The sequence below is a fragment of the Cetorhinus maximus genome, chromosome 18 (genome assembly GCF_964194155.1).
Source record: "Cetorhinus maximus chromosome 18, sCetMax3.hap1.1, whole genome shotgun sequence".
Taxonomy (NCBI): Eukaryota; Metazoa; Chordata; class Chondrichthyes; order Lamniformes; family Cetorhinidae; genus Cetorhinus; species Cetorhinus maximus.
In genome coordinates, this window is record NC_135896.1 from 89480338 (window position 1) to 89494914 (window position 14577).

The 14577-nt window shown below is 47.0% G+C and overlaps 1 protein-coding gene across 3 annotated transcripts in view; it reads right to left on the reverse strand.

Annotated features, from left to right (window-relative positions):
- Positions 1-1739: 1739 nt before the first annotated feature.
- The window catches only part of slc8a3 (solute carrier family 8 member 3), a 514840-nt gene continuing 502002 nt past the window's right edge, over positions 1740-14577 (reverse strand). For all 3 annotated transcript variants that reach the window (XM_078563165.1, XM_078563167.1, XM_078563166.1), the window contains 2 exons: positions 8263-8538; positions 1740-2361 (listed from right to left, as the gene is read on the reverse strand). In XM_078563165.1, coding sequence (XP_078419291.1) covers positions 1985-2361; positions 8263-8538 — 653 coding nt within the window. In that variant the 3' untranslated portion in view covers positions 1740-1984. The remainder of the gene's footprint in view (positions 2362-8262; positions 8539-14577) is intronic.

Below are 14577 nucleotides of genomic sequence, written 5' to 3' on the forward strand. Positions count from 1 at the left end.
AATGGTTACCGGGTGAAATAAGTGCGGTGACTGGACCTCTATCTTACTGCGTGGAGGTGGAAGGCTGGATCATCCGTAAACATGTGGGCCATTTAAGGAAGAGAGAGACAAATCACCAAGATATGGTTCCACCAGTGACCATGACCGGGTCTGCGTTTCCTGTTGAGAATACTCAACCCAGGACTGACATATCTGAGGTTCCTGTAAGAGTTGAGGATACAGAACTGCAAGTGCCCACCGAAGCACCTGATGTTCAGGCAACTCCGGAAAAGGAGGTTCCTGACAAAGAATCTGAAGCTGTGGAGCTGCGACATTCCACACGTACCAGGAAACCACCTGAAAGACTGAACTTGTACATTCCTTACCCAATATAAATATTATGTTATCTTGAAAAATATGTACTTGTAAATATAATATGTATAGCCAAGTTAAAGGGAAAGGAATGTAGTAATTATAGTTTTACTTAAATGTGTAATGTACCTTTAAGAGTAATACTTGTTAGGCATGATCACATGATCTGTGGTAACCAATAGGAGAGTAGTGCTGGCTACCTCGGCAGTCAGCGTAGAGATAGAGTTGGGGTTGAAAGCACACGCTGAGTATATTGTAAATAAACTTAGCGTTTCCACCCAAGAAATGTCTGCAGATCAGCTTTATCATTGATAGCACAACTCGGCCGCCCTACAACAGATGCATTCAACGTCTTTATTTTATGCCCTGTTTAAACTGTGGAAACTGCAGCCCTTTCAATCAGGCAACTGTATGTTCTGTTACGTAGAAAATGACTGCTTATGTGATATATATAAACAATTCAAAATAGATATGTTTCCACACATCTTTGCGATGTTTCTCCCGGAAGTCATAGGATTGTTCACTCATAGTCTGGCTCTATATAGACCATATGTCACGGTAACATCTGCTGTGTGCCCGGGATGAGCTACTGTCCCAATAGCCCCACTAGTTTCGCCACCCCATAACCACACACACCCCTCCACCCCCCAACAATCTTGCTATCATTTCAAATAAAGGTGTAGATCAGCCATAATTATTTTGAATGACAACATCTTGAGGGGCTGAATGGCCTACTCCTGATCCCACGTTTAAGACTCATTATTTATGCAACTTCCGGAAGCAATACTTTTAAGACTCTGAATGGCATTTCCCTTTATGTTCGTGCGCGGACGTGTTAAAGTGGCACGACAGCATTTATATTGAAACCCTTGGCACTGGCTTTTTGTTAAACTTGCCATCCAGAAAGAACTGAACAAGTATTCTGAAGAGAGTTGAGTTGACCTTTAGCTGGAACACCCCTTCCCCATAAATGCTTCAATTCTTTTCCATTTGTGACTACACGAGCAAGATTCCCAATATGTTATCGACACGTAAAAACTGGTTTTCAAAATTTACAGGACACGTAATCATATTAAAGGGAGTCTTTGCAACAGGCAAGTTTTCTACTGCCAGTCATGCTGTGCCTAAGCATTGTTGTCCAGTTCCTTCAATGAAACATTATTTTATTTATTCTTTTGGGTGGATTACTTCTCAGCAGCAAGGACTGGACATAATAATTGCTTTGGACGCGCTGCAGACTTTTCCACTTAAGAAGGGCAGTTGCCAGCGCTATTTTGTTCTCCTTAGTTGACTCTTCGGTTAGACAAACCTTCATCCAACTCAAGTTCAAATGACCCAACAGCATCCAAATACCTCCCTCCCACCCCCACCCACACCCCTTTGTCGTTTAGTAAAAACCCTTCTGTAAGGCAAGAAAGCTCTTAGTGATTGATGAAGATACAGGACAGTCCTCTACAAAATGTCTTGTGGTTTTTCTTTAAATATTTGTAGGATGTATGCTGCCCTCTTCAATGGGACCACCTCCAGTGTTTTTTCCTTAAAGAGTGGAATATTGTTGGCAAGTATTGCACTGTGTTCGAAGAGATTTCAAGTGACGTGTCTCTTTGGGGCTAGCAGAGGGGTCTCCTTTGCTTTAGAACCCCTTGATGTAGCAGTAGGCTTCCAAACAAGAAAACAGAATGTACAGTAACCACAATCCTCCAAATAACATGGCGGTGACAATGCGAGGTCCCCACGGACCGCCGAGCTCTCCCCCAATGTGCGGCCGCCTCCTGTACAGCAGGATGCTGATGCTGACGAAAGCGAAGATGGTGAAGAGAGTGACGGAGAACGCCAAGGTGCCTGCATCGACATGGAACTCCTTGCCCTGGGACGCCCAGTAGATGGCAGCAACGGACCACGCCAATCCTATGCCCAGGAAAACATTGACTGCATTGCTTCCAGTGACATTTCCAATGGAGGCGTCGGCATAGTGGTCCTGGACGGCCGCCACTTTGCTGGCAAAGGTATCTGTAAAGTAACAAGAGGCACAGCAGATTAGAACAACAATGAGGCAAAAACTTCCGTATCATTCCCTGCAGCACCAGAAATAACGCCCCCCAAAAACGATTGGGATTGAGTTACTCACTTTGCTTTCCATTCCAACTCCCTTCATCCAAATGTCTTATGTTATGCTGTTACTTATAAGTTGGAAATGACTGGTCCTGGTCTGAACTGGAGTTCCATTTTAAGGTATACAAGACCAGTTTGGATCAGCACCAATCATTTCCCAAGTTTTACAGTTTTTTTTTCCCTGCAGGCCAATGCTAGCCGAAATGTTCATTCCTCATGCGTTTGGCTAAGAGTGTCAACAACCTATTACCCTACCCAGGGGCAATACAGCCAAGTCAACCATGTCCTCACCTGTCACTCTTGCACCTTACAGCAGGAGTCATGGGGCAGCGATCAGGAGTGGGAACCCTGGCTGGCTTCTAAGATCATAAGAAATAGGAGCAGGAGTAGGCCATTCGTTCCATCGAACCTGCTCAACGGGATCATGGCTAATCTGATTGTGCCCTTAATGGCCTGTCCCCCATAACCTTTAACTCCCGTGTCAATCAAAAATCTGTCTAATTCAACCTTGAATATATTCAATGACCCAGCCTCCAGTGCTCTCTGTGGGAGAGAATTCCAAAGATTTAATGAAACTCAGAGAAGGAATTCCTCTTCATCTCTGACTTAAATGGGAGGCCCCTTATTTTTAAACGATGCCTCCAGTTCCAGATTTCCCCACTAGGAACCATCCCCACAGCATCTACCCTGTCAAGTCCCCTCAGAATCTTATATGTTTCATCAAGATCACCTCTCATTCTTCTAAACACCAATGAGTGTAGGTCTAACCTGATCAATGTTTCCTTATGGGAAAAACACCTTTATGCCCAGGAATCAGACTTATGAACCTTCTCTGAACTGCTTCCAATACAAGTATGTCCTTCTTTTAGTAAGGTGGCCAAAACTGTACACACTCTTGGTGCGATCTCACCAATGCCCTGTACAGATGTAGCAAGACCTCCCTACTTTTATACTCCATCCCCCTTGCAATAAAGGCCCTGCCTATATATCCACCTGAAGCATCGGAACCTGAACTATCAGAACGGGCTGTCGTTGCCCCATGAGCTTGACTACAAGAGTTAGCAGAGATTAGCTGTAGGGGCCTTCCTGCTCACTTCTGCACTTGGGACGATGTTTACCAACCCAGTCTTTGGTATAATACCCAGACTTTGTTTGGTACAAGGAGCTAAGACCTAAACCTTTGGCTGGTGGACGAGGTAATAAAGCTACCCTTCAGCAAGTCTGAAACCTGAGAGGCTCTAATATTACATTGCCTCATCTACTGGGTAACAGAATAGGTCTGGGGCCGCCATCTCTTGCACTACAGCATTATTTTATCACTATGCACAGGGCTTCAGGCAACCTAGAATTTCTAAGGGATACAAATCGAGACCAGTACCAGATACTCCTACTACAAACAATCTGGGAACCTCCTGGCTGAATGGAAACATTACTGAGGCATTAAGGTGTGAAATGCAAATTGCAAGATTATGGTGGTAGTCTCTATGCGTGAGCTACAGAAGATTCCTCCAAGTTACATCTAGGTCTAATGAAAATGCATTGAAGAATGTAGATTCCTACGTCCCATTCCCTGGTGCGAGATGGGAGTAGTGTAGTCAAAGTGCATGCTGGACTCCGGATATCAGAACCTTGTATAAATATCCCCACCTGAAACTCTATGCCCATCTCCGGGATCTCCCTGGACCCTCTCTGGTCAGCAGGTATCTGCGAGCCAGTCACTGGGGCACATTATCTGAGCGGACATGCCTGAGGTACCCCACAAACAAACAAATCTAGTACTGAGGCGGGAGACAGGGAAGTACCTGCTTCTTTTATTTATCCTTTCATGGGACGTGAGCGTCGCTGACAAGGGCAGTATTTATTGCCCATCCCTAATTGCCCTTGAACTGAATGGCTTGCTCGGCCATTTCAGAGGGCAGTTAAGAGTCAACCGCATTGATGTGGGTCTGGACAGAACAGAATTGGAGTTATTCAGCCACATGTTACTCAGTTGCTCTGATAGTGCTTTTCTATTTTATGCAGCATAACATTCCTACTGTAGGCCAGACCAGGTAAGGAGGGCAGATTTCCTTCCCTAAAGGACATTATTGAACCAGATGGATTGTTACAACAATCAACAAATTGTTGAGACTAGCTTTCAATTCTAGATTTTTATTAATTGAATTTAAATTCAGTTAGCTGCCGTGGTGAGATTTGAACCATGGGTGGAATTTTACAGCCCTGGCGCAGTGGTGGTGGGGTGGGGGGGGGGGCTCAAAAATACAGCGAGTTATTCGAAACTCCATTAACTTCAGCGTGACCGGGAGGTGCCGCCAACGCGAGCGGCTGTAAAATTCCATCCCGTGTGTCTAGGACATTAGCCTGGGCCTCTGGATTACTAGTCCAGTGACATTACCACTATGCCACCATCTCCCTACTTGCCTCATTTGTATATCTCTGTCTGGCCTGCATCAACTCCAGGCGCTGTACCAGGAGGTGAAAGCCTGCACCATTCCATTTTTGTGTACAGCAAAACGTCCACTGAGTGTGACCACTTTGCCCGACTCATTTTGTTGATTTGACAGAACAGAATTGAATTTATTCAGCCACAGTTGCTCAGTTGCTCTGATCGTGCGTTCTGTTTTATATAGCATAACACCCCTCCTGTTATATAGTGTGCCATTCCCATGAAGAATATACTAAGGCACTTCATGGATAGGCATGTGGAGACCAGAGATCGAGAGGTTAGGAGGAGTGACCTAAAACTTGGTTGAAGGGATGGGTTTTGAGGAGCTTTTTCAAGCACAAGGGAGAGGTAGAGACACAAAGAAGGGAATTCAAGGGTAGGAGTCAGAAGGGTCGACCAATTATGGTGATGTGAATGAAGGAGAGGTTCGTGTATGTGCAGTGGTGTTGGCTGAAGGAGGAATAATGATCCCAGCCTCTGCCGATTTTCCAGCGGAACTTGTTTGTGTTGGAACTCCCATCTATACCAAATGAGGATCCCTATCTCACAGGGGGAACGTGGTCAGGGGAGAGGGCAACCTGCTCAGGCATTTCCATGTTCCTGGTCTGGCTGGTCCTGATAAAATGGCCGCAACTGACCGCATGCTGGTTTCTGGAAGATTCTAAGCAGTTTTAATGGACAAAGGCTACCTCATCTTCCTGGAATGTTACTTGTATTGTATAAACATTCCAGCCAAGCCAACACAAAGGATTTGTAGACGATAAGTCTGTACCAGTCAGCTATGGGCAAAGGGAGAGCTATTTGTGACTCTAATCTCCAATGTCGTGCTAATGGCCCCACCGTTACCTGCTCCAAAACACAATAGGTTTTAACCAGGCACCTTGTTAGCTGAATAGCTCGACCCAAAACCACCCAGTCACATGATCAAGACTGAGCTTTTTGAATTAATTTAATCATACAGCTCGAATTTTATCCTCAGTCCCTGTTGGACCTCGAAAAGAAGCATGAATCCAGGCATGCAGCCTGCCTCTGTCTACCCTTTTATCACCTAACAGGTAGCAGCAGAAAGAGCTCTGTCCAGGTCAATGGCCTTGCTCATATCTACACTGTGAACTACCGGAATCTTGGAGCATCTGTATCCATGCTGTCGAGGCTAATTCATCTCTACGCGCCTTCTCCCATTGTGCAAGTCCTCGCTTCTGGAAAGTCGAATCACCCCGCAACAGCTTCAGCCTCTAAGCTCTGAAGGAATACGCCATTGGACTTTTGGTTCTGGACTCTGGACTCATGTGAAACCATAATTCTTATTTTTATTGTGGTCTTTGCCCTGAACCCCTTTATTTCCCTTATCCTTCTTTTGTTCCATGAATGTAAAAAAGGGGCAGATGTTGCGAGACCCCTTCCCGCATTGTGTGCGTTTCTGTAAAATAAACTATCCCTCTTATTTTACCTTATCTCAAGTTTGCTGTGGGGTTATTAATAGAGGATTGGATAACTCCAAAACTGACAGGTTGGGGAAAATACGCCACCACTTATGAAGGGGGAAATCAAAAATCAAAAACACCTTTCTGTTTATGGATGAGTAGTGAGAGGAGAAATCAGGGCTGTTTAAATTAAGCCCCCTCCAATCCATTACATTATAGAAGACCTTGGGATTCACTTTTATGTTCGCTGCCAGCCTCTTTTCGTGCTCCGTCCTTGCTTTTCTTATTAGTTTCTTCACTTCTCCTCTGGTCCTTCTATATTCAGCCTGATTCTCCATTGTATTTTCTCCCTGACACTTGTCGAAAGTGCACTTATTCCTTTTCACCTTTACTTCTATCTCTCCCATCATCCAGGGTGCTCTGGATTTATTTTATCCTAACTTTCCCCTTCAAGGGAACATACCTTGACATTGCTTGCAATATTTTTTCTTCGAAAGTAGCCCATTGTTCAGCCACTGTCTTCTCTGCCAATATTTGATTCCAGCTCACACGACTCAGATGCATTCCCATCCCATCGAAGTTGGCTTTCCCCCAATTAATTATCCCTGCTCTGGATTGTTCCCTGTCCTTTTCCATGATTAACCTGAACCTTATGATACAATGGTCACTTGTCTCCTAAATGTTCTCCCACTGATATTTGATCCAGTTGGCCCAACTCATTCCTCAGAACCAGGTCCAACAGTGCCTGCCCTCTCGTTGGACCGGAAACATACTGCTGCAGAAAATGATCCTGAACACATTCCAGGATCTCTCGCCCCCCTCTTGCCCCTTTGCACGATTCCTATCCCAGTCGATTTTTGGCTGTGTCAGAGGGTAAGTAGCAGCTCTGTCGAGGTTGAGGTTTTCTTGCTGCAGATATTTCCAGAATCTCTCCCTCCCTTCCCCACCATCCCCCCACCACAATTATTGCGCAATAACAGCAGTAAGGGGAGGTGAGGTGCGATTTTGTATTTATGTATCTCTGTTCATCAACTCATAAACCTGGAACCCGCTCGCGCACGCTATTGGCTTTCCATGACATCACTTCCACCGACATCACCCGGAGCATGTCCGGCCAGAGTTGACAATTCTAAGTACTAAGGGAATGCTGTGCTGTATTGTCAATGATGTATTGGCCCATGATCCTGGCTACTACATTGGGATTGTGCCCCCAGTGATCCTCTGGTCTTCACCTGTCTACCGTCTTCCAGCCTGTGTTGTGCTTGGGGGGGGTGGTGGGGGGGGAGGGCTAAGAGGCCTAATGCAACCTCTGAGGCCCACTTTAAGTGGGTGTTGCAGTGTTTCTGTTTCAATCATGAGGAAACCATAGAAAATGGAAAGGGAGGTTTTGCGGCATGATTTTCCATATCATATATTTGCTGAACATCTGGTTGTCTATTGCTCAGGCAGCCACACTCCTGTCGAGCGCAAAAATGGCTGCCGCCTTAACAACACTCGCTGCACTTCCAAAAGTAATTCATTGCAGCCGAAGCGTTTGGAGAAATTTCAATAAGATAACATGTAAGTGCTGAAGATACTGGAAAAAAAAACTCAGCAAGTCTGGCTGCATCTGTGGAGAGAGAAACAGAGTTGACGTTTCGAGTTCTTCAGAGCTCTGAAGAAGAGTCATGCGGACTTGAAACGTTTCTCTCTCCACAGACGCTGCCAGACCTGCTGAGTTTATCCAGCATTTTCTGTTTTTATTTCAGATTTCCAGCATCTGCTGTATTTTGCTTTAAACATATCAATTTCTCCCGAGTTGAAGTTCTTTAAGTTAACGTGAAAATTCTCCAGCAATTTTAATAGAATAAAACTTTTTTAAAAAATTTTACAAACAGGGAGTGAGTAGCACTCAGGTTTTTTTTTTGGGGCGTCCTTATGTTCATTTACCTGGTACTGAAGTGCCAAGAGCTACAAATACCACAGCTGTGACTGAATCCTTCAGGCCAATCGTGCAGCCAAAGTGAGAGGCCAGATCACCAATGATGGCTGTCAGGAGGCCAATGATGATAATGGACGTAACAAAGCAGGCCCATCCATTCCAGTATTCAGTGGGAGGCACACAGGCAAACAGGACCTTCCAGAAGACGGTCAGAAAATGCATCACGTAGTCAAAACATGAAGGCAGCCGTTCCTCTCCCGTGTCTTCATCCTCTTCATCACCTGCTGGACATATCACAGAGAGATCGCGTTAAGTCAGCAGGAAATCACATGGGACACAAGCAGGTCAACCACTCAGGGTCATTTAAATAAAACCCGTGCAGCCATGAAGATGTAAGCATTCCCCCTTCATAGTGAAGAACTGAGTCATGAGGACCAGGAAGATTACAATTTTGATCCACAAATTCTACTGAGCTGCATTCAGTGAGGAAGATAGTACAGGTGCCAATAAATAACCTCAACTTCCCTTGACTAAAGTACAGCACCATCAATAAGTGAAGCCCCCTGCTGCAAGGTGTAGCTATGTGGATGTAAAGGCCAGTGATGACCTCTGCAGTTGAATAACCATATGACCCTCACTAACCAGATTCACATATGGATATGTGAATGGATATATGGATATGTCAACAATCAATTGGTGAGCTAGCAGATTGCTGTCAGAACCTGTGGGAGAGTCACTATCCCGAGAAAAGTAAAGGAGTCTTAAGCAGAAAGAAAACTCAAGCTCATATTTCTTAAGGAATGTCTTCAGAACTTTTTATTTCTTTTGTGGCTTTTATCCTGCCATCAGGCAGCTTTCGGAGCAGTCGCAATGCTCCAGCTCTTGCAAAGGTGTCAGTGAACATCTGTCACTGAATCAACATTTACTAAAATTGTCACTGCATCTGTATGTGGACTTCATTCACAGTCACTCAAGGTGTACAACATTTTCTCCAATAAATAACGAGAGCAACATAAACAGAAAAGGTGCCACACTGTCCAGAGGCTCCTTTAGTCAGCACAGTGAGAAATTCTTTCCAAAGCAGTATGTAGTAACCTTGCTGAACCTGGCTGTCAGAGAACGAAGTACTGTATTACACACATATTGCACCCCCATGGTCCTCTATTTTGACCTGCTCTTCTGAGCAGGCTGCATGGACACCCACCTAATCTGGTGAGGGTCCTTCATTAACTACGCAGATCGGGCCCCGAAGGACCCCAGGGGTAGAATCTCCAGCTCGGTGAGCAGGGGCAGGGCCCGTTTGCTGAGGGGTAAAACAACGCGCAGTGATGACGGGCGTGTGTCCCAACGTCACCGTGTGTCATTTAGGTTTTCGGTTCGGCGGGCACACAGCTGAGTCGGCTGCGCACCCACCAAACTGTCAAAGGCCTATCAAGGCCATTTACAAAGCCAATAAAGCAATTAGCTGAGCTGCCCATCCAACCTTAAGGTTGGCGGGCAGGCGAAGAGTCCAGGCAGCCTTCACATTTTCCACAGGCGGGATGACATTTTTAAAACGTTTGAAAAATTTTTAATAAAATTAATGGACATTTCCCAGCTCATGTGACAGTTTCACATGAGGGGACATGTCCTTAAATTTTTTCTTTACCTTTATTCAATGTTTATCAGTGAAAGTAATCTCCCTGAGCCACAGAGGTGCCTGAGGGAGACTTCTGCGCTCTTTGGCCCGCCCACATAAAATGGCGGCGCCCGGCCAATCGGGGGCGCCGTTCGGCTGCCAGCCCGCCCCCACACAACTCCCCCGACGGGGAGAAAACTCCGCCCGAGGTCTCAAATGCTATGGTTACTGGTGTGGTGCGTCAGGGGTGGTGGGGACAGGGGCAGGGGGGAGGGAGGTGTCGCAGTGTTTCCAATTCAATCATGAGGAAGCCATAGAAAAATGGCAAGGGAGGTGTAGTGACATAATTTTCCATGTCATGCATTTACTAAACACCTGGTCGTTTGTTCCTCAGGCAGCCGCACCCTGCTCCTTCTCCCTCTGCTTTGAGCCTGGAAAATAGGCACAGCCCGATGGGAAAGCAGGAGAAAATCAGCCCCGTTAATTACCCAAGATGCTGCTTGTGGAATCTTGCCGAGTGCGAAAATGGCTGCCGCCTTCACCACTGCACATCAAAAGTAATTCACTGCAGCTGAAGCAATGTGGTTTTCTTGCCAGTAGGCAGCAGAACAGAAGAACATAAGAAATAGGAGCAGGAGTAGGCCATAAGGCCCGTCGAGCCTGTTCAGCCATTGAATACGATCATGGCTGATCTGCAGCCTCAACTCCAGTTTCCTGCCCTGTGGTAATTATGGTTTTATTTAGTGTGTAATGTACCTTTAAGAATAATACTTGTTAGGCAAGATCACATGATTTGTAGTCGCCAATAGGAGGGTAGTGCGGGCTACCTCACAAGTCAGTATGGAGATAGAGTTGGAGTTGAGAGCACACGTGTAGTTGCTGCTGAGTATAGTGTAAGTAAACTTAATGTTTCCACCCAAGAAGTGTCAGCATTTCAACTCTATCATTAATAGGACAGCTCGGCCACCCTACAACACACCCACTCCCCATATCCCTTGATTCGCTGAGAGACCTAAAATCTGTTAATCTCTGCCTTAAAGATATTCAACAATGAAGCATCCAGAACCCCCTGGGGGAGAAAATTCCAAAGATTCAAAACCCTTTGAGTGAAGAAATTTCTTGTTTTCTCAGTCCTAAATGATCGGCCCCCTTACCCTGAGGCTGTGCCCTGGGGCAGAATCTTGCCCTTGTCAGGCGGGTTCAGCGAGGGGCAGTCAGGAAGCTGCCCGCCGCCCGCGATCAAGACTGGAAGGCGATTTCACGCTGGTGGGCCAACTAAGGCCCGCCCAGCGTGAAACGTGAGCGGCAGCGCTCAGCGCTACTACCTGTGCAGGTGAGGGAAGGAGGGCCAGCGCAAACTTGGTGCACGCGCGTGAGAGCATGCTTCATAATTTCCCCGAGGCTCAGAGCTGCCTCAAGGGGATGAAGAGTTTTAAAGAAAAATAATAAAGAAATTAAAAATCTTATAAAACATGTCCCCGCTTACGTGACTCTGTCCATGGTGACATTTGAACTCACGGCCTCTAGGTTTTACGTTCAGTATCACAACCAGGATACTGCCGTACACGAGAGGCAGCTGTTCATTTTTTATATTGTAGCTTGTATTTTAGTCATTTGACAGAAGAAAAGTCAAACTGGTAGCGATGACTCAAGGCAACATAATTAAAGCCTCAATATGACTCTGTCACAGCAGCAGGGTCATGTTATTAATTAGAGTCTTAACTTTTAATTTGATTTTTATTTGCTTTAGGAAACCTCAACCCGCCCATGGATGTGGTTTCCTAAAAAGTGCAAAGGCCCCCTTGGCCTTTTCGCCTGCAGCGAGAAATGTCAGTCAGCTGATACTTCAATGGCCTTCACAGGCCTTTCAATTGTCGGCGGGCACGCTGCCAATTCTCACACGCGCCCACTGACCGAAATATTGCACGGCCGACCCTCACCCGACATCAACGTACGTCATTTTACACTCGAGCACCCACTCGCCGAGCAAAAAGTTTTGCCCCGGTGTTCTAGATTTCCCAGCCAGGGGAAGTGTTTACCCTGTCAAGATATTGTACGCTTCAATGAGATCCCCTCTCATTCTTTTAAGCTCCAGGGAATGTAAACCCAATTTACTCAGTTTCTCATCGTAGGACAACCCCCTCATCCCAGCAACCAATCGCTGCAATGTTTCCCCCCCCCCAACTTTCTTCCATCTGTGTGCAGAATGAATTTTGTTGCGTGCACCAATGTCAACTTCATGTGCGGATGTGTGCCACCAGTAGAAACAAAACTACCGATATGTAAAATATACTTTGAAAAAGTTACCATGGATACGGAAGAAGAAGAAAGAACACCACCCTCAGCCATCTCCATGGTAACATGCTAATCCATAAATCACCAACTTTGCTAAATTCAATTTCAAATTTACCATGGTGCCATTCGTACTCACAACCTCTAGGTTATACGTTCAGTACCACAACCAAGACACTACTATACACGAGAAGCAGCTGTTCGTTTTTTATATTGTAGCTTGTATTTTAGTCATTTGACAGAAGAAAGTCAAACTGGTAGCGATGACTCAAGGCAACATAGTTAAAGCCTCAATATGACAAGCTCAAACTAGAAATCGATAAGGAGGCTTGCCTTTTGAACTGGTAGAAAATGTGGAAAAGGAACAATTTTTCCAGCTTATTGAATGTTTTCTTCGCTTAAAACAGCGATGAATAGTGAGGAAAACAGCTCAGACATTTCTTCATATCAACAAACTCAATCAGGCAGAGGTAAAGTGGGAAATGACTTGGTGAATTTGGAGAAGGGCTGGCTCTTGTTAACTAGGAGGGTGAAGGTCAGAGCAGGGCAGGGTCAGGGCAGTGCCATACCAGAATTGCAACAAGTGCGGTAGTGAGCGGGAAAAAGGACATTTTACCTGCCGGCCGTAATGGCGGCTTTTTGTGCCGTATTGTCCCACTCTCGGCGCGTCCTGCCTCATTAATGATGTATTCACAGGGAACATGTCAGTTTTCACTGGCGGGTGAGCTCAGATCTTCCCACCACGCCGTGGCCTCAGCACTTCCTCACTCCGGGCGCCATACTTCAAGCACACCAGATGGGCTGCCTACTTCATGTCTTCAGACCAGGACTGCTCCAGGCGACAAGTGGCCCCAAAACCAAAACAGACGGCAGCCCCCAAATTTAGTGACGCCACTCTGGGGCGCCTGCTAGATGCAGTGGAAGGCCGCTGCGATGTCCTCTACACCCGCTCTGGCTGCAGGAGGTCCACCAGAGTCACCAATCCGGTCTGGGAGGTGGTGGCAGCGGCAGTCAGCGCCATTGGAGCACAGCAGAGGTCACCCATCTGGTGCAGGAAGAGGATGAATGCTCTCATCCATTCCACCAGGGTAATTCAACCACCTCATCACTCTCAACTCACACACTCACAAACCCATCACACATCCACAGGGATCTCACACCTCAAGGGATAATACCACTAACTCTCACACACACCCTCACATCTCCATCAGGCTCATACCCTCTGGAGCTCGCGTCCTCATCCCGTCCATGGCTCCGCTCTCCACACAAACATTCCACACAGTGTCATGTGTCCTGCTCACACTCTCTCCATCTGTTTTCATGCAGGAGAAGCTGCCTCACATCAGCAGGGAGAGGTCCCAGACCGGGGGTGGATTGCCCCACATTAGATCCCTCACTCACTTTGAGCAGCGTGCCATTGCGCTGATTGGTGAGGATGTGGACTGTGCCTGCGGTGACGGTGAGGTCGGCAGCGAACACCCACATAAGGATCCTGCACCACATCATCCCTTTCTCAACCTAACTGTGAGTGCTCTCTCCCTGCCTTTGACTTTGTTGCCATGGACTAATTATCTCGACATTGGTTCGCAGGGAACACTGCTAAGCGACCGACACCCTCAGCCAGCCACTCCCTCAGCTCCATCCAGGTCCTCACCTCCAGCCAAGAGGACACCTCCTGGACTCTAAAGATGTCCAGGGGTATGGGGAGAGAGTGGGAGTACGGCTTTGAGATAGAGGATCAGCCATGATCATACTGAACAGCACAGCAGGCTCTAAGGACCGAATGACCTACTGCTGCTCCTATTTTCTATGTTTCTCCTCCTAAGCAGCCAGGAAGACCCGTCACAGCGCTTACCCTCACCCTCCACCAGCACAGAGACACTCACCTTGGTGGGACCTAGATCTAGAGCAGGCTCGGGTTCACAATCTGGTGGTCACCGCACGGACACCTGCCCAAAGCAGGAGGAGGCAGGATCAGCCGAGCTCCCTGGCACTTGGAGGGCTGCTGGGGAAGAGGCATCTGTGAGGCCCGAGTCAGATGACGAGCCTCTGGATTCAGCCTTCCAACTCATCCTGGAGAGTCAGCAGAAGGTGGGGGAACATCACGCAGAGCTGTTGTAAGCCCGCAACAGAGTGACACGTGAGTCGGAGGGCTTCGTCTGCCTGCTCTCTGATGAAGTGGTGCCCACATGTGCGTGTATGGAGGTCTCCATGGGAAAGATGGCGGACGGCATGGAAAGCCTGGTCCAACAGAACGTGGAGATGTGCACAGACCTGTGCTCCATCATGATAGCCATGGATGAGTCCATGGAAACGCAAGAGGGAAACGGGGCACCTCAACATCCCTCCAGGTGCCCCTTCCCCTCAAGGAGTCAGGCCGGGGCCCTTGGGCAGCTGAAGGGAGGAGGAGCGA